Below are 20539 nucleotides of genomic sequence, written 5' to 3'. Positions count from 1 at the left end.
AAAAACCACATGCAAGCAACCTTCAAGATGAGCCTCAGACCAAATGAAGAATTGTCAACATCAGTGGGGGTGGCCGCGATTGAAGATCAAGATTGGATAGCTAGTATGAACACAGGCATAATGGGATCAAACAAGATACTTTTATTTTTTGAAAACAGTACCAATAAGGCCAATTAAGAAAGGGTATGGGTCTATTTTGGCGACCATAAAAGATTATGGGAATCGATCGATGATAATATTTTGTCATTCTTCATGGCATGTGTTACACGTGGGTCTGATATAGAAGAATAATAGTATAATACCAGTCAATTTCTAATATAATTATATTATCTCTTCTATATGCTCGATCTTCTTACCTAATAATCACAGAGAAACCTTAGCATATCGAGAAAGAAGAATTGAAGAAGAAGAAGAAATGGAGGGAATAGAGCACAAGACAATCAAAGTGAACGGCATCAACATGCACGTGGCCGAGAAAGGTCAAGGCCCAGTGATCCTCTTCCTCCACGGCTTCCCGGAGCTGTGGTACTGCTGGAGACACCAGATGCACGCCTTGGCCTCTCTCGGTTACCGTGCCGTGGCGCCGGACCTCCGCGGCTTCGGAGACACTGACGCTCCCGCTGAGGCTTCGAGCTACACATGCCTCCACGTGGTCGGAGATCTCATTGCTCTTTTGGACGCCGTCGCCGCCGATCAGGAGAAGGTGTTTGTCGTCGGCCATGACTGGGGTGCGGTCATCGCTTGGCACCTTTGCTTGTTTCGGCCCGACCGAGTCAAGGCTTTGGTTAACTTGAGCGTTGCTTTCACTCCAAGAAATCCTCAGTTCAAGCCTGTTCCTGCTCTAAAAGCTGTTTACGGCGGTGACTATTACATGTGCAGATTTCAGGTACGTATTTTTATGATTCACTCATATGTGTCATGTGGGGTTCCGAACTCTATCTTATTTACAGTAATGTAATGTAGTTTTATAATCGGAACAAATCATTCGTATTTTAGGAGGAAGGTGACATAGAAGATGAGCTTGCCAGCCTTGGCTGTGATAGAGTCATGAAGGAATTCCTGAGCAACCGCAACCCCGGTCCGCTTATGCTGCCTAAAGGTAAAGGGTTTGGGAATGCTAGCCCTGATGCTCCGGTCACATTGCCGAGCTGGTTGTCGGAGGATGATATCCACTACTACGCTAGTAATTTCGAGAAGAAGGGCTTCACCGGTGCCTTGAACTACTTTCGGAACTTGGACCGGAATTGGGAGCTGACTGCACCCTGGACCGGTTCTAAGATTCTAGTTCCGGTTAAGTTCATTGTGGGAGACCAAGACCTGGTTTATAACTCCATGGGCGCCAAGGATTACATACACAAAGGTGGGTTCAAGAAATATGTGCCCCTTCTGGAAGAGGTGGTTGTGATGGAAGGAGTTGCACATTTCATCAATGAAGAAAGGCCCGAGGAGATCAACCAGCACATTTATGACTTCTTCAAGAAATTTGATTAGCTTAATCTGTTTTTCTCTCGTGCATTTTCTTTGTCAGTTTTTGTTATAATTATGTACCTACTACGAATCGTTGTATTTCTCGTAGGTTGCTTCGGTGGTATTCGGTTTTAGTGATTTGGTTGTAGTCTTTGCACAAGCCAGTATTTTATATTGTCATTTGCTTTCTAGGATTGGATCAAATGGTCAATAGGTGATCCAATTTGATTGATATGTATTTTTTACTATGTGCTATTGAACTTGCCAACCATCTACCAATCGTTCGTCATCCCACCTGCCCTCTTTACTTATTATTTTTTAATTTTTTTTTTATCATATATCACAACTTTATGAATCAAACTCACAACCTCTTATAATAAGAGGAGACTATACCGCTAAACCAAATGATACTGGATCCCTCTTTATATTAAACCAAAAAAAAACCAATTGTTTATTTGATTAATTTGAAGGTCTTTCAAGAAAAATTAATAAAACAATGAAAAATTACAACATAACATATTTGATCAAAGTTCAAGTTGATAGAGTATATGATAGATCGAGTGAGTTGAGAGTTCTATTTCTTTACTATTTTATTTTAACATATAAAGGATGCCTTTGGGGTAAACTATGGTATGTATACCTACTTCACATACTTTGTGAGAAAAAAAGTTAAGACCGTCAATATAGTTTACAGTTGGGTGCTGCTAGATGTACCCAGCATAATATTTTATGACATTTTTACCCCAATTTTGATATATAAAAAATAAATTAAAATTATCATAATAAACTGCTGTTCGTGTCTCATTCAATATCCCCCAATCGTAGTGTTTATGAATCAAGATTAATTTTATCCCCGATGAACATCAGCACAATTATAAGAATATTTGATGATGAAATGATATGATATGATTGTGAGGTTAGCTAATAGCTAATGTAATTAAGGGGGGTGTCTTCAATTAAGACTCTGGAAGATTTTTTTGTATTCTAAAAGTCTATGGGTATTCAATCAAGATTTCAAAAAGTCTTTTAAAATCTTATGGTATTCAATTGAGACTTAAAATTATCCATCGAAATCTGATGGTATTCAAAGGTCCAGCGATTTTCAACGATTTCAATAAGTACTCGACTTTGTTGGATTCTTAATGGCTTGGTATAAATACCAAACCCTATCAGAAATCTGGCCTCCAAGGGTGAGATTTTGAACGATTTCTTTTCTCTCATTCCGAAGATGGGAAAGAGGTCTAGCAGAATGACAATCTGGAGAATCAATCAGCCATGTTCAACTCCGCTGCAGTCGACGGTATTGTATCCTCCGTGACCACTTAGCGGCCAAAATATCCAATCGTCGCGTCGACGAAGTCTGAGTGGTGATGGTGAGCAAGACGAAGCCAGTCGCCGTCCTCCGCCAAGTTTACGACGTCGGCCACGGCTGCGTCAAAGGTAACCAATATCCAGGAAATCGTCGAGAAAGCTCTTCAGGGTTGTATTCCTAGTTAACTTTGTATTTGAAAGAATTGGACTTGATTTTGATTTTGATGGTCATAATTGGTTTTGGAGTTATCAGGTTTTTGATTAGTGCCATTTATTTGGAATTCGCCAAGCAATAAAGAAGAAAAGCCTCTTCTAATGTTCTGAGTATGAATTTTCTTATCTATCTCTGAATTATAATTGTTGATCGACTTGATTCTTCATAATCATACATAATAAGCTTGTGATAAAGAGTGGTTCCTGTATGGAGAAGAAAAGAAAGAAGCAGTAGAAAAGTATTGCTTTATGTATGCATAATTAGTTGTGTTATACTGATATATAACATGCTTACGGTGCTTACTTTTCATGGAATTTTTGTGACAATTGTTTGCTTTCTTTTTCAGGACTAGAAAGATTATGACTGAAAACATGTCTCAAACACTTCCTTCAAGTTCTAGAAGTAAGGATGAAGAGAAGCTTGAAAATGGGACCACTAGAAGTGAAGAAGAAGACATACCCAAAAGTAGTGCAGAAGACTAATATATTCATAGATTTATACACGTATACGTTTACAGTGCACAAAAAATAGGTTTAGATGCACAGCTACAAGTATTTGACTCAGTTGTTTGCAAGCTTAAAATAGTTGTATAGCAACTCATATCAAGTAGTGTACAGTGTAAACCCTTTTTTTGTATATATGGTCTACTGTAATTGCATACAATCTATTAAAAGCAATATATGAATCATTTTTAGCACTCTCTTCTGATAGTTCTGATTTTGTAGTCTTTGATTTCAATTCAGTTGAACATTTAGATATGGGAGGTAATTAAAAGACTGGACTGTAACAAATGAAGTACTTGTGGGAGCTGGTTGGTTGGAGCCAACTTTGATGGTGCTTTCAATACCAGTTTGGCTAAGGGTGGTGTGGTACTGGGGGGGTTCAAATGGCGACATAACTGAGGAACTTGTATGCAAGTTTCTTCTTCACCGATTGAAATTGATGCCAGGGCTGCTAGAGTCACTTGTCCTTTGGTTATGCAATCATAGCTTGTTCCTGGCAGTTTTGATGGGCTCTGCGTGCAGGTTATTCATGTTGTCAATGCTAGGCAGGATGACACATCTATTTGGGGCCGTTTAATTTATGATTCGGCATTTTATTGAACCAGTTGCCTATTCTTCTTTCTCCCATCGTTTATATGTTTCAAGTGAACTGAACAAGTGTTGTGTTTGTGTTTTGGTGATTTATTTTCTTTCATTTATTGCTACCACAACAATCTATGGACTCATAAAATACAAGAGAATACTAGTAAATCAATTCAATAAAATATGTTAGACACTATAGGGAATTTTAATAATCCATGGAGTTGGTAAAATCTATGGATTATTAAGAGTCAACAAAAATCTTTTAAAATCTGAATTGAATACACCCCCCCTAAAGAAGAATAAAGGATAATGGCGTGGGAGAACCGGGAAGCACCCAGATTTGATAGAGCTTTAGAATAAGAATCTTGGTCGCATGATGGGTTGTGTTGGAACACTCTTAGATCTCTCTCTCACACTTTCTTCCTTGATCTTCTTCTATTGCTTTGTGAAATATCATCTTTTATATCGTTTTTATGCAGTTTATTAGAATTTATAGTTTGTTTGTTTCTCAATTGAATCCAACATCTTTAAAGCACATATCTGAAAAAGAAAAATAGTGGTTGACAAGTTGTTTGGCCTTGATCTTCAATTGATGTTGAAACACACTGGTAATGGAAACAATCGATATTCCATAGGTGCTAGGTTTCCTTTATTTCCCGATTCAAGGTGTTGGGTCTGCGTTTCTTGTTAATTACAGTAATAAGAATGTATATTTTTTAAAATTAAATTTACTATTTTAGGGGCAAAATAGGAAAATATGTGATCAAAATTGTTTGTGCTGTGTCTATTTAGAAGTTTGCTGGATACATTTAGCAACACCTTTACAGTTTTATATTAACGTTTGTCCTCTTTGTCTTGCAACAATCTTTTCTTCTATTCATCCAAATAGTTAAAACCAATCACAAATAAAAAAAGATATAATTACGGTTTTCTCCAACATTTCATACATACAGTTACGGTTACAGTTTCATTTCAATTTCTATATCATATCGACAACTTCTTTCACATCGATATTGGTACTTGTTATCTAAATCTCATTCATACAAATGTAAATGCCAATTCATGTTTTGTACGTGTGTGTCAATTTAGCATGACTATTCACCAAAGTTGAACACTTGAACTAATGAGCAGCAACCTAGCTTGCATGTTAATTTGATCCAACAAAGTTCACGATCTTTCTTCATAGGCATTAATCCCTTTGGTCCGGTCTAACCACATTGTCTATTGGGCCTGGGTTCCTACACTACCAAACCGGGTTGGCCTTTTTGCCGCTTTGTATTTGTTGATCGGAGGCTCCATTCCAGTTAGCTCCAAGTCCAACCATGGCGGTCAAATCGGCGCGGCGGGCGAAATCCTCGCAGCACCGCCAAATTTCCAAGGCCTGGATCCCCAAACTGTTCCGAAACCCCAAGGTCGCCTCTGCCTCCGCCTTACTCGTCTTCGATGCGGTCCTCACCGCCCTTATCATCGCCTACGTCCCCTGTAAGCTAGCCTTCTCTCTTCTCATGTACACATACGCATGTACGTGTAATCATACCTAACCTGATGCTCTGAATGTACGGTTTTCAGATACGAAGATCGATTGGGACGCGTACATGTCTCAGGTGAGTGATCTTCTTCCGCTTTTCGATTGAGGTTTTTGATGTGAAAGATAATCAAGCTGGTGATTGATTATGTTGTAGTGTTGAACTAATAGGTTAGTGGATTTATTGGTGGAGAAAGAGACTATAGTAATTTGAAAGGAGACACAGGGCCACTGGTGTATCCAGCTGGTTTTTTGTATGCTTATTCTGCTATTCAGTATGTTACTGGAAGCCAAGTTCATCCAGCTCAGGTACTTCAGTTTTCGTATAATTAGCGATTGAATTGGGAGTTGAATGATGGTAGATGCAAGATCATAGCTTTATGTTGTGTATCTATGTGGTTTCGTATCGGAGAGGTTAAATCACTACTGATTGATGACATTTTACGTGATATATTTTTTTTGTTTTTCTTGTTGCAGATTTTGTTCGGGGTTTTGTACATCGTAAACTTGGGAATCATGTTATACATCTACTTGAAGACTGATGTGGTAATAATATAATTAACAAGAGTGCTAATAGTTTGAGAGTTTGTTTTAGTTTTCTGAGTTCGAAGAAGCTGCTGATTATATACTCAGTTGATGACTTTGTCCCAAACTGTAGTTATGTCTCATATTTGAGAGTGGTTGCCTTGTTCTTTGATTGTTGTACAGGTTCCATGGTGGGCACTTGCCTTGCTTTGTCTATCAAAAAGAATGCATTCTATTTTTGTGCTCCGGCTTTTTAATGACTGTTTGGCCATGTTGCTCCTGCATGCTTCATTAGCCTCGTTTCTTCACCAAAGGTGGCATCTAGGATTGATCATTTTCAGGTAGATTTTTATCTTAATGAAGTTTATCTAGGGAAGTGATAGTTGTCTAACTTGTGCTTTTCTAATCCACCTAGTGGTGCTGTTTCAATAAAGATGAATGTGCTCCTCTATGCTCCACCTCTGCTGCTCCTCATGCTGAAGGTAATATTAAATTTTCTGCAGCCGTTGCTCTTTTAAACCTTGTGGCTGTATTATATGTTAATTTTCTCACATCTTTACAGGCTATGGATATCAGTGGAGTTATATCAGCTTTGTTTGGTGCAGCTCTTGTCCAGGTGCTTATCTTGCCCCTTTTGTTTTTAAGAGACTGTATAAACATGGATTTATCATTTAGATTCAGCTTTGTAGCCTTGAGTTACATATTTTTATGTTTTTCCCATTTACAGACTAATCAACTCTTGTAATGATGAAGTTGATGTATGTGTTTTATTCCAACATTGGTAGGTGAGCTGGATTTCAAGAGCCTCATTTCAAGAGCGTTGTTCAGTTATGCTGTTCATATTTTAACACTTGACAGCTACTTGGTGAATGGCTCTGCAGATACTGTTGGGGTTGCCTTTCATCATGTCTCATCCGGTTGCATACATTTCAAGAGCCTTTAATCTTGGCCGTGTATTCATTCACTTCTGGTACATTATTTTACTGGCAACTTAAAACCTGTATAAGTTATGTCTTTCTATTTTTTATTTAATTCATTTTCATGATTGTTTTGTGCAATTTAAGGTGAGAAATAACATGCAGACTATTTTTCAGGTCTGTTAATTTCAAGTTCGTTCCTGAGCCAATATTTGTCTCCAAGGCATTTGCAATCTCTTTGCTGGTTGTACACCTTGTTCTACTTGCAGCTTTTGCTCACTATAGATGGTGCAAGTAAGTGTAATGTTTTACTTACCTGCTTTTATTCTTGACATATGTCTATGCATGGCTATCACCAACATCCAACTCCTAGTATGGACTATGGGCCATTAACTGAAATGCTGACCTCGGAGTTAGGTCTGATAGGACCTGTACTGTAATGACGTGCAATCCTCTAGTGTCTTGACAGATTTTGGGATTTGGAGATAATTATCATTGTGTTGATATGTTTGGTATTGGTTATGTGCAGGCATGAAGGAGGAGTTTTTAAATTTTTGTATTCTAGACTTGTTTCTATAAAACTCAAATTTGCTCTTACAAATACCCGTTCCTACAAGGCTCTCAAGAAAGAATGTAAGTTGCAACCTATATGATCAGATTCTTTTCCTTTCCTACTTTTCCTTGAACTGATGTTCAGGTGCATTTGATTAATTCAGATATTGTGACAACTATGTTCGTTGGAAATTTCATCGGCATTTTATGTGCCCGATCACTGCATTATCAGTTCTACTCTTGGTAAGTTTGTTTTGAAACAGTTGATTAGTACTTCTTTGAATTATGACACGTGCTCAAAGATCTTATTACGTCTGAGTGCAGGTATTTCCACACGTTACCTTATCTACTGTGGAAAACGCCTTTTCCTTCCTTTCTACGGTAGGCTGTTATGTAACTTGCAATATCTGTTACATCTTATTACTTGACAACAGCCGTTGCTGAGTCACCTTTCCTGGCAGGGTAATATTGTTTACCGGAGTGGAGCTGTGCTGGAATGTGTATCCTTCCAACCTTTACTCGTCAGCACTGCTTCTTGGTCTGCACTTAGTAATATTATTTGGTCTGTGGTCTGCCCCATCCGAATATCCTTATGTTGACAAGAAAGTATCAACTCAAGACAAACACAAATGAAGCTATATATGTTGAGTTTATAGCAAAAGGAACTGCCGGCCTTTCTTCTGATCTTTTAAAAACTGTGGATTGGTTCTCTCAACAAAAGCTGTTGGTTTTAATCCACTTGTTGTTTTTGTATGGATTTACATCAGTTATCGTCTTCTGTAGAGTACAAATTACACACTGAGCACAATTTGACAGCAACTATAGGGGAAAAAATATCTACCTCTTTTTGTTATTCCATGACTAGTGTAAACATGCATAGGAATTGGGTATTTTCCTTTGCCAAAATCATAAGTAATTCCTTAATTTTTTAAGTTGATTTTAAATAAATTAGCTAAAATCAGTGAAGATACAGTATAGGATAGGCTTTGATGTGGGATGAGGATGCAAATCTTTTATTGTTCCCTCACAAGATGAGATCTCTGTTTTGATACATATAGAGGCTTAGAGACAAATCCACGCTGATAGGTCATATTAAAATGCTTTCTCCATTGTCGTCTAAGATGTGATTTTGATTGGATTTGACCATTGTGAATTATTGATATTCATTAACGTAGTCATAAAGTCACAAGGATCATCAAAAGAGTAATTATAATTCCCGTCTTTGTTTTTGGTAAGCAATATCACCTTGATTGTTTGTTACTTTATTTTTTGCAGTATCATTTTAGCTAATTCATAATGACACAGCCGTGGCCTTGATATGGACCTCCAATCCTGGGGTTTCTAACTCTGACGAATGCACTGTATATGATACCGGAAACGCTATGAAATCTACCGAAATATATCCAAAAGAAAATGTATTGGGGATTTGGGGGTCATTCTTTCTTGATCAGTACGCATATCATTTCCTTCTAGTCCTCAACGAGTTCAGATTCTGCAACCACTACAAAATAATAAAAATATGTTTAGCACTTAGATAGGGTTCCGGAGGCAATCTTTAAAGTTGCTCATGAACCGGGTGTTAATTTTCCATGAAAACCAACATTTTTCTTGGATTTAATATTCTGTCAATTCTTTGGAAGCAACCTTTGAATTACTTCACAACTGATCATTTCCTTTTTGGGTATAAACTATAAAGCTCAAGCCTCAAGGAAAAATTTGAGTGAAATATGTAAAGAATCTTAACTCTATAAATTACTATTCGTGTTATAATATCACAGATTATGCAAGAGACGAAAAGATTATAGTATAATTATGCGCAGTTTCCTTGCTAAGCCTTCAACATTAATTATTCCAACCAAACTCATCATATAAAGACCCAAACCCTATATCCAAAATCCCCATAGTCCCATAGTTTCGGCATACTTTTTATCTGATCATTTGCTAGCTATAATGTGTTCCATTGCAATGGATGTTCCTGCTGTGAACATGACTAGCAGAGCCTATGTCACCTTCTTGGCAGGCAACAAAGACTACGTGAAGGGAGTTCTGGGTTTAGCCAAGGGCTTGAGAAAGGCTAAATCCCAGTATCCACTTGTTGTCACAGTGCTTCCCGATGTCCCGGAGGAGCACCGAAAGATCCTCGAGTCTCAGGGTTGCATTGTCCGGGACATCGAGCCAGTGTACCCTCCGGAAAATCACCAAGCCGAGTTTGCCATGGCCTATTATGTCATCAACTATTCAAAGCTTCGGATTTTCAATGTACGTATATGTTTTGTAGATGTCAGGTTGACAAGCAGTATATATATATATATGGTGCTCTCTTGTGATCTTCATTCAATATATACTTGCATGTTCTTCTGTAATTAGGGTTTTGTGACGGATGATTTATTAGGGTTTTGTAATCTCCGGCCATCTCCTGTATGTTTTATTAGGCTTTACTTAATTAGTTAACCCTAGGTAACAGCATCATCATTTTTATGCATGAAAGTAAAGGGCCTGTTACCTGTACATAGAAAATATAAAGATGATTATCTATATCTCTGCACAATTGCACTTACTATCTTGATCGACATCGATCGATTACGTACGTTGTGTATGCATGCTACTTCTGTTCCTTCATGTTATGTCAAAGTGTTTGTTTTTATTTATGTGATATATGTTAGAATCGAAAGAAACATTTGGTTATCTGATTATTGTAGCAAAACAATATATGATGTTATTTGTATCTGTCACTAATTGATGCTTCTGTTGTATGACCAATATCGATCTGTTTAGTTTGTGGAGTATAGCAAGATGATATACTTGGACGGAGACATACAAGTCTTTGACAACATTGATCACCTCTTTCACCTCCCGGATGGCTATTTCTATGCTGTCATGGATTGTTTCTGTGAAAACACTTGGAGTCACACTCCTCAAAGTAAGATCGGATACTGTCAGCAATGTCCGGAAAAGGTTCAGTGGCCTACCGAGTTAGGATCTCCACCTCCACCTTACTTCAACGCCGGCATGTTCGTCTTCGAGCCTAAGCTCTCCACCTACAATAACCTGCTGACATTCCTCAAGAACACTCCTCCCACTCCTTTTGCTGAGCAGGTATGTCGTGATAATTAAGAAAATCTTCTTGAGGACTTGATTTGCTTAAACGTATGTACTTAATTCGTTTACGTTTGCAGGACTTGTTGAACTTCTTCTTTCGGGATGTCTACAAGCCAATCCCTTGGGAGTACAATTTCATTCTCGCCATGTTATGGCGACATCCTGAGAATGTGAAGATTGAAGCTCTGAAAGTTGTTCACTATTGTGCTGCGGTGAGTTGTGTTTGACATGTACAATTACATATAGAGCGGTTAGAACCATTCTTATGCTTGGTGTCATCACACTGCTAGCTGATGCTTTCTTTGTTATTTGAATTATGAATGATAGGGATCAAAGCCATGGAGGTATACAGGAGAGGAAGAGAACGTGGAGAGAGAAGACATAAAGATGCTGGTGAAGAAGTGGTGGGATATTTATGACGATGGGTCGTTGGGTTTGAAGAAGGTTCCGGTTGCTAGCTTGTTAGCTCCGGTGATTGATAGTGAAGAAAGGACTGCTCCTTTTTTCAGGCCAAGCCAGGAGTCAATATTATTGCTAGAGAGCTTTACCGTAGTAATTGAAATGGTATCGTTCATGCTTTAAAATGTATGGTGGTAACTCATAATAATTAAGAAGTCGCAATGGCAAGCTTGATTTGTATTTTATGAAAGGTTTTTGCCGATGACACTGTGTCACTGACGCGCATGTTTTATTTCATTTTATTTTTATGGTAATTTTTTTGCAACTAATTGTTCGTTGGCAATGGTTTGTCCCCTATTTATGACTGGTTTTGCCGACGTAGAAGAAGATACGTTATCTTGGTTTTAATTTTTGAGATATGAAATCCACACTTTTTAAATTGTAATCCACACTCCCATTTTTTATTTTTATTCATCATAAGGACAAAATTTAAGTTATCACAAATAAAAAGTAAGAGTGTGGATTATAATTTATGGAGTGTGGATTCACTTCCCTAATTTTTTTAACATTTGTTATCCTCCTTATCGACAAGCATATACCTTCCACAAGCCTAACCTCTTTCTTTAGTATCTTATCATCTTTTTCGATACGTTCCTACATGATGTCGATTTAGAAAAAATATATTAATGATTTGGTGTCTTCTTTTTTGTCACACTTATTATGTATCCTAATCTCAGTGTCATTAATAAGGTTGTCCGTGTGAGGCAAAACTCGAAATGTGTTGCAATAAGTATTTTTTCACTTGTCAAATCTCACTTACAAGTTTCCAAATGTCCAAATCATTCATCAAATGTAAACAATGTAATTTCTTCTTAACTCTTTCTTGTTTGATTTGTATCCCCATTTTGTGGAAGAAATAACTAGAACTAAATCAGTTGGGGTGTATCCAAATAGATTGAAAGAGAGAATTTGAAATTTGAAATGTTTGTGGCGCTCTTAGCCCTAGACTTTTCAACAAACCAAAATGCCCATAAACGCCTCCCATCTGAATTTATCGACGAAATAAACTTTTCCAAACAATGGCATAGTAGTAACTTCAGCTCATCATCAAATCTCAAACTTTCACCGGAAATATAAACCAGAAGCTGCATCTATAATTCATATTCCTATTCCAACTATTTCAGACATAAATCTTGGGCTCTCGCCATTGTAGTTACTCCGAGCTCAGAAGCAACGCGATCGCTCTCAAACTTGCAGATATGGTAATGCCAACCCCTAATTTTGTTTACTCTTGGTTTTTTTATTTTACAATTTCGTCCAATTAAGCCCTTAGGGTTCCTAAATTCCAATTCAGATTTCAATTGAAAAGATTCCACAATTAGATTAGGCCCTTAAGATTTGTTCTAGCTCTACATTTCTACGAGTTTGGATTTCAGTTCTACACAAATGCTTTGTCTTTCTCTGAAACTGTTGCAAAGGCGTTCAAACTCCGATTGGGTCTGGCCCTAATCGAACATACGACATGTTGTTAGGGAGCTTTGGGTAACCCAGTGTGTGATTTGAATTGGGTTTCTTTTGCAGGACGGGCATGATTCGGAGGATTCGAAGCAGAGCACTGCTGATATGTCTGCTTTTGTGAGTCCCATTTATTCTGAAACTTAGAAATTTAGAGAATTGGGCATTGTTGTATTCTGTGATTTTGCTGATCATGATTTTTGTGTGTTTGTTGTGTGATTGTGATTGTGCAGGTGCAAAATCTGCTTCAACAGATGGTGAGTATTAGTAAATTGTAGATTGTGTTTTGTCAAGTATGTGGATTTAACTGTTTTAACTTATGAGATTTCGGTTTATTTATGCAGCAAACTAGGTTCCAGTCGATGTCCGACAACATTGTTACAAAGAATATCCTTATCTTTTATACTTTAATTCGAAATCAATCATCTTTGCATGCTAGGGTGTACATTGCCAAAGTTGGTGTGCTAATTTTATGAATATGTGTGATTAGTCTGAACGACTTAGTTTAGGAATGGTTTTTGGAAGTGCTTGAACCGTCATTGAACTGCCACCATAGGAAGCTCTTTTCATAGTTTCATATCATATGTGTGTGTGGTTTCTGGTTTAGGCTGCAATTTCAGATAAATGGATCTTAATGGAATTGGAACTCCAGCATCTGTTTCATATCAGTTTTATGGTTAGAATGAAATGTCATTTGTTTTTCTTAACTGCAATGCACTTGATGAGATGGGAAACCGCATTAACGAGTTGGAGCGTAGCATCGGTGACCTAAGAACAGAGATGGGAATTGAAGGCTCTCCAGCTCCCAGCCCCCAGTCCAAGCCAGATGAAGAGGGAGGGAAGCAAGAGGAAGGTTCAGCATGAAGCTAGTTATAATTCGTGCTCTTGTGGATGAACAATTAAACATGGTGTTTGCTTCACATTGGATTTAGTAGCTTTTGTTTGTGATGTCATTTTTCTTTGTATGAGATTGTCTAAAAGCTGGAGTTTCTATGAGATCTTAAACCCCAGCTGGTCTTGATGTAGCTATTAGGATGTTGGTGATCTATCTTACAAAATCAGTCATTTTGTCATTTGATTGTTTCTGTAGCTACCAACCCTCTTTTAAGCCCTACTTATTATAAAAAACAGAATTCTGCAGAAGCGTTTAACACTAAACTGTTGTGTGTAATTTGAACTGATGGGAATGGGATGGCTCTTGGTTGCTGGGAAGCTTTTGTGACACCCTAAATGCTAAATGCTTCTAATCTTGTAGTGATAAAACACCAGAAAGGACACCAGATTCATGAACAAGAAATCTTACAGTAAAGTGAAAGCAAAATCTGGGATCACCCCCCTTATTTCGAACATTTCAAAGGTAAACCACCTGCATATTTTCATTCATGTAAAGTATATGAATCTGTATTTGGGATATAGATAGAACATAAAAACACTATGAACACCAGAACTGAGAATTCACACATGATCTAAGGCATGAACATCTCACATCTGTGTAACATTTTACATTCATCAACTACGGCAGCGAGTGATGGCACTGCAGCCACGGTTGTAGGGGTTAGCCTGTGCCCCGGGCTTGCAGTTGTAGTAGGAAGCACCCCTTTGCGAGCATGGCACAGTGTTCCTCTGTAGAGCTCCATAGCTGATGTACTTTGTGGTGGCCAAGATACGCCTGTTGATCTCAGAGTCCATGTCAAACTCATCCTCAGCCATGCACTCTGCAATGGAACCCTGGCAACGGGACTTGGCCGGAACAAAGCTCAACCCGTGATCGCTGCCGTTGCTTGCATCGATGATCACGGCTGTGAAGAACAAGCAGAAGGCCAAGAAGAGAATAATGGAAGAGGACTTTGCCATTTGCTTCTGGTATGCCTTGTTGTTTTTCTCTTTTGGCAAATAGAGGAGTGGGTTGGCAAACCTTGTTTTAAAGTAGTCGACTCTCCCATCTTGGACTCGGTCTTTAATAATAGGGTTAAGTGAATAAGCTAACCTCTGAAAGGACAAAACATTTTCTAATGGAATTGGAAGCTCTCATTTCTCATTTGTTCAAACAAAGCTGATTAGTTTAATGACTCTCACCAAAATTCAACCTTGCTCCAATTGCTGGAAGGAAAGCTGGATTGGATAAATCCGTGACCTGTTCAAAACCTACCAAGAAAATGAATTGAACCACTTAGCGGAATATATTTATATAACTAGACGCAAATTGGTGTGACTTACGCAATCCTTGATATCAAAAACGAGTAGTAGTAGTAGAAATGGACCTATCAAATACCATTTACAATTCCAATTATAAAGTCGGTATGCAACTAATCATTGAAACTGACACTGTCTTTGAATTTATGCCATCCAGCACTACAACAGCTTTGAGAGCCACTTAAGCAGACTTCAAACTACGAACCTAGTTATAGTCTTATAGACGTGTATCCAATGTCAATGTCATACAGAATCTGATTTTCTGAGTTAATCGTTTATACAAACTATTAATTTCCGAAAATAAATTGGCTGGTGTTGAAGCACAAGAAATATAAATGGCTGTAATCAACAATTTGTATATATATCAGAATGAGTACAATATAAATGGTGGATCTGGTAAACTAATAGTACTATTCCAAATAATCTCAAGGGATGATGTAACAGATGCATTCAACTCAGAAACAAATATTACAAACTGGGGACGTCCTAAATTTCTATCTTTCAAGTTTGCTAAGCAATGCTTCAACTGGAGGCAGCTCCTGCAGAATTTGTTGCCAGTCAGGCATACCCTGCAAAGATATGGGAGTACATTACAAATTGTCAGCAGTAGAGGGTTTATACTTTATGATAGAGGAATCAAATTGGCATTTTCAGGAAATCAAATCTGAACTTGAGTTGGTCACTCTATATGTACATACTTTCCCTGATCTTCGAACCCGGCCATCCAGGCGCAGTATGATGTAGACATCCTCACCAGGAGTGACTCCTTCAGACTTCTGCTGATCCCTTATCCAACTAAACAAATATGGGAGACCATTAGCCATGGAAATCGAACAATGTACAATATATGTAAATCAAACACTTCTGCCATTTCAAATGATAAACTGATGGCAAACAAGCGTGTAGACATTAGACAATATATGGAAGCATATTACCTTTCCCATTCCTCAGGGGATACAACCTCGGCCTTGAATCGAATTTCAGCTTTTAATTTTGACTTTGCAGTTATAGACTGAGTTCGTTTCTCGAAATCTTCCTACCATGGAGCCATTAAATATAGTGTGAAGAATTAAATACACTAGTGATATCTTAAGGTTTTCTCAGAAAAGGCATTTAGATGAGGACGAATACCTCTTGCAAGATAAATATACATGGGAGTATCTTACCCCAATAGACGGCAGGGCGGCAGCTGCCTTTGAAGAAGTGCCAAAACCTTTCTTCTCTATTTTAGGTGCCCTAACTTCACCAAAGATAACAGGAACCAATAGAACTCCCCTTAAGAGAAGATCTGTTCGGAACCTCGCTGCCTGCTGCATACTTGAATTAACAGTCTCCTTCTTCCCTGCTAGGATGACCTAAATCCAAGACTGAATAAGATTGTCGGCATATTCCAGATAATTAATACATTAATAAGATGTAGAGAGCAAATAGAACTGCACCAATCACAGAACCTACAAACATATTCCAGATACAGTAATAGAAAGCAAAAAACAAGTATAGGTACGTACAGGTCTAACAGTGTCCCGCAACTGCACAAGTTCAACAACCCGATTGGTGGAGAGCCGTAATGGCAGCCTTGACAGACTTTCATCACGAGATATTTGTGCAAGTTGTTCCTCCTCCTTTTTGTTTTCCCATAAAAACAATGCCACAAGAACTGTAAAACCTGCAGTTTACTGATTCAAAAGCTTAGTCATGTTAAAAAGCAATTTACACAAGTTCACTCATTATTTTCTAATTTCCATACAATTGATAAGAACACATACCACCCCAAAGCTTAACATTCTGAAGTGAATCAATTACACATATATTGAGAATCATATCAAACCAATGTAGCATAGTTCTAACCAATCAAATCATACTTTTAGTATGCAAATAAAAGCACTAAATAATACCTCCAACATTAATAGCAACATTCCCAGCCGTTTCCAAGAGAGCAGGAGCACCATCACCACCTGAAATTGCACGGAACAGCCTAGGTACAGTGAAGAATGTAGAGATTCCTGCAGCTGCAGAGAATGCCACATAAAAGAATCTCCTAACCCCACGGAATGGTGCTTGAACTTCACTAATGAGTTTCAGATCTCTCCTAAAACTGTAGCCTATGTCTTCCCCACCTATTCTGGCCTGCAAAATAAGACACAACGGTTTATTATGATCTCCAAAAATGGAAGAAATTAGGAAGGGACTAAAACAACAAAACCATGGAACGTCCAGAAGATATAAAACAATGTACGTTTGACTGTGCTTCTCAAAGATTTGTATGTTTGATTGTGTTTAGTGACAAACCTCTTCTTGCAATTCCTTAAATTCAGGCAAAGCTCGAAAAGAGGCCAAGTCAGGATCATTCAAAATTGTTCCAAATTTGAGATTATATTCTCTTAAGCAAGTACGTAGGCAATCAGCAGCTTTGCTTCCTTCCCCTCTTCCTCAATTAGTGAAGAAAAAAAAAATATCCATCAGCCTAGCTAACAAACAGCCAATTCAAGTTTCGCAAAAATATAGATAGAGGCCTTTAGGATATGCAATCTAGACAGGTAATCTTATCAGATTATAATCCTTATATGTATCAACAGTATAGATTATGGGTCACAGAATGAAAACCAATAAGAAAATCTGAAATTCATACCTGTAGGCGTGACAGCAAGCTTTATTATATAGAGCAGCTTGGGCCTCTATAGGATTGGGATCTAAATTGAGTGCTGTCTCGAACTGAACTAAAGCATCTTTAACCTGAATCATACAGCAAAAACGGAACTTCATTCACCAAAACAGATTTTTCTAAGCGCATAAACCATATTACAAATGCAAAGATATGATCTTTCTGCTTTGCTATACTCAAGTAACCAAATATAACAAAACCCATTTCACATAAACATAAACCTCGCTCAGCCAAATTGAAAATGGTATTGATTAGTTAATGTCTAAAAACTACAAAGATACGATCCTTCTGCTTTGCTATACTAAAAAAATCAAAATTGAAGCACACCCATTTGGCCATTTCACACAGACATAAACTCAGCTCAGCAGAATTGAAAATGGCAATGGCTAATAGGGTGAAAAGGGTACCATACCCGTCCTTTGGAGAAGAGCTGGAGGCCCAAGTTGACACAGGACTCGGCGGTTTCTGTATTGGCTTCAGGGGACTGAGAAGTTGAAGAAGAAGAAGAGCAGGGAATGAGTTTCTTGTGGATTTGGAAAAAGGAAAGGGTGGTGGTTCTGGCGGGAAGCCATGGCCTTGTGGTTGTGGTTGATATCGGGTTTGAGGAGAAGCAGAGCCATTGCTGGTGCAGAAGAGCTTGAGCAGCCATAGCCAATGGAGCCACCTCACCAACTCACACTGCGAACCGTTAACAGATTATCAGGACGGTGGCAGAATCGGCTGCAACTGCGGCACACGCAGCACAAGATCGGGACCGTTGGTGATTCGGGTAAGAATAAGATGATGCCTCATTTCTAAGAGAGGAGAATTGGGCCGGTCCAATATTTGGGGTCCTTGAAAATAAGGTTTATTTTTTATTTTTCGTATTACATTAAAATAATTCTTAAACCACACCACCCTTACGTAAGTAAGATACGAACTCATGACAACGTTATTGATTAAGCTAGCTAACTAACGAAGTCAACACTCACCAACATGAATACATTGGAAGTGTTTTTGCTGCTAAAATGATCTATCATAACCCGATTCAACAATGATCGATCAAAACCCGATTCAACCCTATAACGTCTTATTAACTTAACCGACTTTATTGGATTGGTATTTCCACATAAGATATGTAAACCAACCGGCCCGAACCAACTTTATTTAACAGAAAACCATGTTTTTAATCGGATATTATACTTGATTTAGATCGAGTATTTTTATTTATTTTTTAAAGAAACTTGGTTCTTAATCAATCCATAAATAGGTAGAAAAAGTTACATGAAGATATATAGCTAATTGCCTAAGAAGGGATCAACACGACAATTTTAGAGCGTCATACTGGTCTAAAACCACATAACATGCTAAACAAAACATCCTAAAATGTAACTTAATCCAATCTGGAACCATCTACGAAAATCAGAAACAATCGAGAAATGAAATGATAATATTAGTTAAGGAATGCCAAAAAGATGTTCTTCAAAGTATGAACTTTAAAGTATGTACGTAGATATGGCCATGACAAATAGAGAATAACCATTGTCGGTAGTTACTGATGGAGTCATCGAGCTCGAGATGCCCAAACATCCCTTAACTATAGGCAAGTCTATCCCGGTTTCTATCTGCCCCATCCAAGTAATGTTTGAACCAACTGTGAGCAACTTGAAGAGTAACAAAACAAAACGAGTGAGCAAAAGTTAGATGACGATGGACTACTTCCAGATGACCAGACAATTCAAGAACATGGATTCCATTGACACCCAAAAACGAACCCAACAAGGTCAAGTTGAAGACATACAATGTTCCACATTTCTTTTGCCTGTCTTGTTCATTACCAAAAAGTAAACCTAGCTAGCTAGAGTTTTGCATTGCCTGTGATCGAGGCCACTTTGCTTTTCTGGGTATTCTAGGGCATTCCCTGCTGATCTCAGAATTTCAGATACAGATCGAGAACATGTCATTATCGCCGCGTCCGCACTTCCAAAAGAGAGGCGATCATGTTAAGCACAGGGCTAGGTCTGTTCTTCACGTCTTCACTATATTTGACTACCAACATTTCTTTTGTCCATCACTCTCGGAAAGGCTGTTGCTGCGAGAATAATGCACAGCATGATCCATCAATAATCCATAGGCTAGATTTTGATGAAAAATAAAAAAAAGAGATTTTCTTTTAGAGTTCTCGGCCCCATTTGTCTTGAGGCAATTGCTAGAGAATTTCATATATGTATAGAATTATTGGCTGGCTTTTATCAGAATGTGGAAGCAGAAGTGGAGTGTGTACGTATAGAACCTACATATATCAGTAGCTCTAGGGGTGAACCACAGACTTCGAGCACTCCTGATGCAAAATGTCCCTTTGCTCAGCTCCTTGAGCAGACCCGTCCCCTTTTATCCGGTTGCCAACCACGTACGTACCCTTCACTCCCAAATAATTGCTCTCCAGAAAAGATTTCTATCACTTTTTGATTCATCCATATTCGTAGTTTAGTTTGGCTAATTATTTTGTAGAAACACTTATTAGTTGTTTTCTTAAGTAATTGAGCCATATGCTTATGAACTACTCGACCTTAGGTAACCCGGATCACACAAACGACACTAAACACAAGACATGATGATTGCTGTGAAGAAAGAAGGAAATCCAAATCCCAAATAGATGCGGATAATGTGATGAAAGGTCAATATGTAATATTGTACACAAGAGTACAAATGGGACTCATAATTTCGTATTGCATGTTATGGTCGATCGATCTTGTTGATAGTGGTGGTAAATATCATAGGGAGAATACTCCAAGCACATGTTAATGGAGGGCACCATAATTTGAGTGGAGGCAAGACATGGAATATCAAGGTCGAGTACTAGCTTACTTTCTTGTGCACCATCAACAACTTTCCTTTGTCTGCAATAAGAAAGATTTGAATTCCAGTAGGCACACACGCACCGTACCCATGTCTAGCTACAAATGTCATTGCAGGGTTGGAGCTAGCAAAGCATTGCATTTCAACAGCGTGTCAATTTAGCACCAGCTTCAAAAAGGAAACGAAATATCAATAGCAGATGCTGTAGTCACCAACCATGATATATATATATATATA

General features: G+C 38.1%; 5 protein-coding genes across 6 annotated transcripts; 3 read left to right on the top strand and 2 right to left on the bottom strand.

The window, feature by feature from the left end:
• Nucleotides 1-371: 371 nt before the first annotated feature.
• Nucleotides 372-1755, top strand: LOC101302717 (bifunctional epoxide hydrolase 2-like). Its single transcript, XM_004290728.1, has 2 exons — nucleotides 372-886; nucleotides 997-1755. The coding sequence occupies exons 1-2, from the start codon at nucleotides 416-418 to the stop codon at nucleotides 1489-1491; spliced, it is 966 nt and encodes a 321-aa protein (XP_004290776.1). The 5' UTR covers nucleotides 372-415; the 3' UTR covers nucleotides 1492-1755.
• Nucleotides 1756-5399: 3644 nt separating this feature from the next.
• On the top strand, nucleotides 5400-8449 carry LOC101310494 (dol-P-Man:Man(5)GlcNAc(2)-PP-Dol alpha-1,3-mannosyltransferase-like). The gene is made up of 13 exons (XM_004292602.1): nucleotides 5400-5559; nucleotides 5647-5681; nucleotides 5774-5911; nucleotides 6080-6148; nucleotides 6311-6468; nucleotides 6543-6609; nucleotides 6690-6743; nucleotides 7009-7097; nucleotides 7222-7338; nucleotides 7574-7677; nucleotides 7761-7839; nucleotides 7921-7977; nucleotides 8058-8449. Exons 1-13 carry the CDS (start codon nucleotides 5400-5402, stop codon nucleotides 8227-8229), a joined length of 1299 nt encoding a protein of 432 aa, XP_004292650.1. The 3' UTR covers nucleotides 8230-8449.
• A 1112-nt stretch (nucleotides 8450-9561) lies between these two features.
• LOC101310197 (galactinol synthase 2-like) lies at nucleotides 9562-13473 on the top strand. The gene is made up of 8 exons (XM_004292601.1): nucleotides 9562-9855; nucleotides 10372-10692; nucleotides 10773-10907; nucleotides 11023-11139; nucleotides 12706-12729; nucleotides 12843-12866; nucleotides 12954-13064; nucleotides 13291-13473. Exons 1-8 carry the CDS (start codon nucleotides 9562-9564, stop codon nucleotides 13471-13473), a joined length of 1209 nt encoding a protein of 402 aa, XP_004292649.1.
• Nucleotides 13474-13747: 274 nt separating this feature from the next.
• LOC101302223 (protein RALF-like 33-like) lies at nucleotides 13748-14531 on the bottom strand. 2 transcript variants are annotated; one of them, XM_004290727.1, is made up of 2 exons: nucleotides 14096-14531; nucleotides 13748-13975 (listed from the first exon to the last, which is right to left on the bottom strand). In XM_004290727.1, exon 1 carries the CDS (start codon nucleotides 14461-14463, stop codon nucleotides 14119-14121), a length of 345 nt encoding a protein of 114 aa, XP_004290775.1. In that variant the 5' UTR covers nucleotides 14464-14531; the 3' UTR covers nucleotides 13748-13975; nucleotides 14096-14118. The 2 variants fall into 2 exon arrangements, with proteins under 2 accessions (XP_004290775.1, XP_004290774.1); XM_004290726.1 differs by having other exon boundaries at nucleotides 13866-13975; nucleotides 14071-14531.
• A 731-nt stretch (nucleotides 14532-15262) lies between these two features.
• Nucleotides 15263-18113, bottom strand: LOC101309908. The gene is made up of 9 exons (XM_004292600.1): nucleotides 17877-18113; nucleotides 17432-17535; nucleotides 17092-17227; nucleotides 16698-16929; nucleotides 16311-16468; nucleotides 15969-16157; nucleotides 15738-15838; nucleotides 15501-15597; nucleotides 15263-15371 (listed from the first exon to the last, which is right to left on the bottom strand). The coding sequence occupies exons 1-9, from the start codon at nucleotides 18111-18113 to the stop codon at nucleotides 15297-15299; spliced, it is 1329 nt and encodes a 442-aa protein (XP_004292648.1). The 3' UTR covers nucleotides 15263-15296.
• Nucleotides 18114-20539: the final 2426 nt, after the last annotated feature.

Source organism: Fragaria vesca, linkage group LG2 (genome assembly GCF_000184155.1).
Source record: "Fragaria vesca subsp. vesca linkage group LG2, FraVesHawaii_1.0, whole genome shotgun sequence".
NCBI classification, from domain to species: Eukaryota; Viridiplantae; Streptophyta; class Magnoliopsida; order Rosales; family Rosaceae; genus Fragaria; species Fragaria vesca.
The sequence above is the reverse complement of the archived record's forward strand: the minus strand, read 5'-3'. Positions and strand labels throughout refer to the sequence as shown.

Excerpts from the sequence above, each read along its gene's own strand:
- LOC101302223 (XM_004290727.1), bottom strand. The coding sequence starts at position 14,463 with ATGGCAAAGTCCTCTTCCATTATTCTCTTCTTGGCCTTCTGCTTGTTC.
- LOC101310494 (XM_004292602.1), top strand. The coding sequence starts at position 5,400 with ATGGCGGTCAAATCGGCGCGGCGGGCGAAATCCTCGCAGCACCGCCAA. Across the intron at positions 5,912-6,079 it reads GCCAAGTTCATCCAGCTCAG|ATTTTGTTCGGGGTTTTGTA; the intron begins GTACTTCAGTTT and ends TTCTTGTTGCAG. Across the intron at positions 7,098-7,221 it reads CGTGTATTCATTCACTTCTG|GTCTGTTAATTTCAAGTTCG; the intron begins GTACATTATTTT and ends ACTATTTTTCAG.
- LOC101310197 (XM_004292601.1), top strand. The coding sequence starts at position 9,562 with ATGGATGTTCCTGCTGTGAACATGACTAGCAGAGCCTATGTCACCTTC. Across the intron at positions 10,693-10,772 it reads CCACTCCTTTTGCTGAGCAG|GACTTGTTGAACTTCTTCTT; the intron begins GTATGTCGTGAT and ends TTACGTTTGCAG. Across the intron at positions 13,065-13,290 it reads CTAGGGTGTACATTGCCAAA|AATGAAATGTCATTTGTTTT; the intron begins GTTGGTGTGCTA and ends TTTTATGGTTAG.
- LOC101309908 (XM_004292600.1), bottom strand. The coding sequence starts at position 18,113 with ATGGCTGCTCAAGCTCTTCTGCACCAGCAATGGCTCTGCTTCTCCTCA. Across the intron at positions 17,228-17,431 it reads GCTTGCTGTCACGCCTACAG|AGGGGAAGGAAGCAAAGCTG; the intron begins GTATGAATTTCA and ends TAATTGAGGAAG. Across the intron at positions 16,930-17,091 it reads TTAAGGAATTGCAAGAAGAG|GCCAGAATAGGTGGGGAAGA; the intron begins GTTTGTCACTAA and ends CTTATTTTGCAG.
- LOC101302717 (XM_004290728.1), top strand. The coding sequence starts at position 416 with ATGGAGGGAATAGAGCACAAGACAATCAAAGTGAACGGCATCAACATG. Across the intron at positions 887-996 it reads ATTACATGTGCAGATTTCAG|GAGGAAGGTGACATAGAAGA; the intron begins GTACGTATTTTT and ends TTCGTATTTTAG.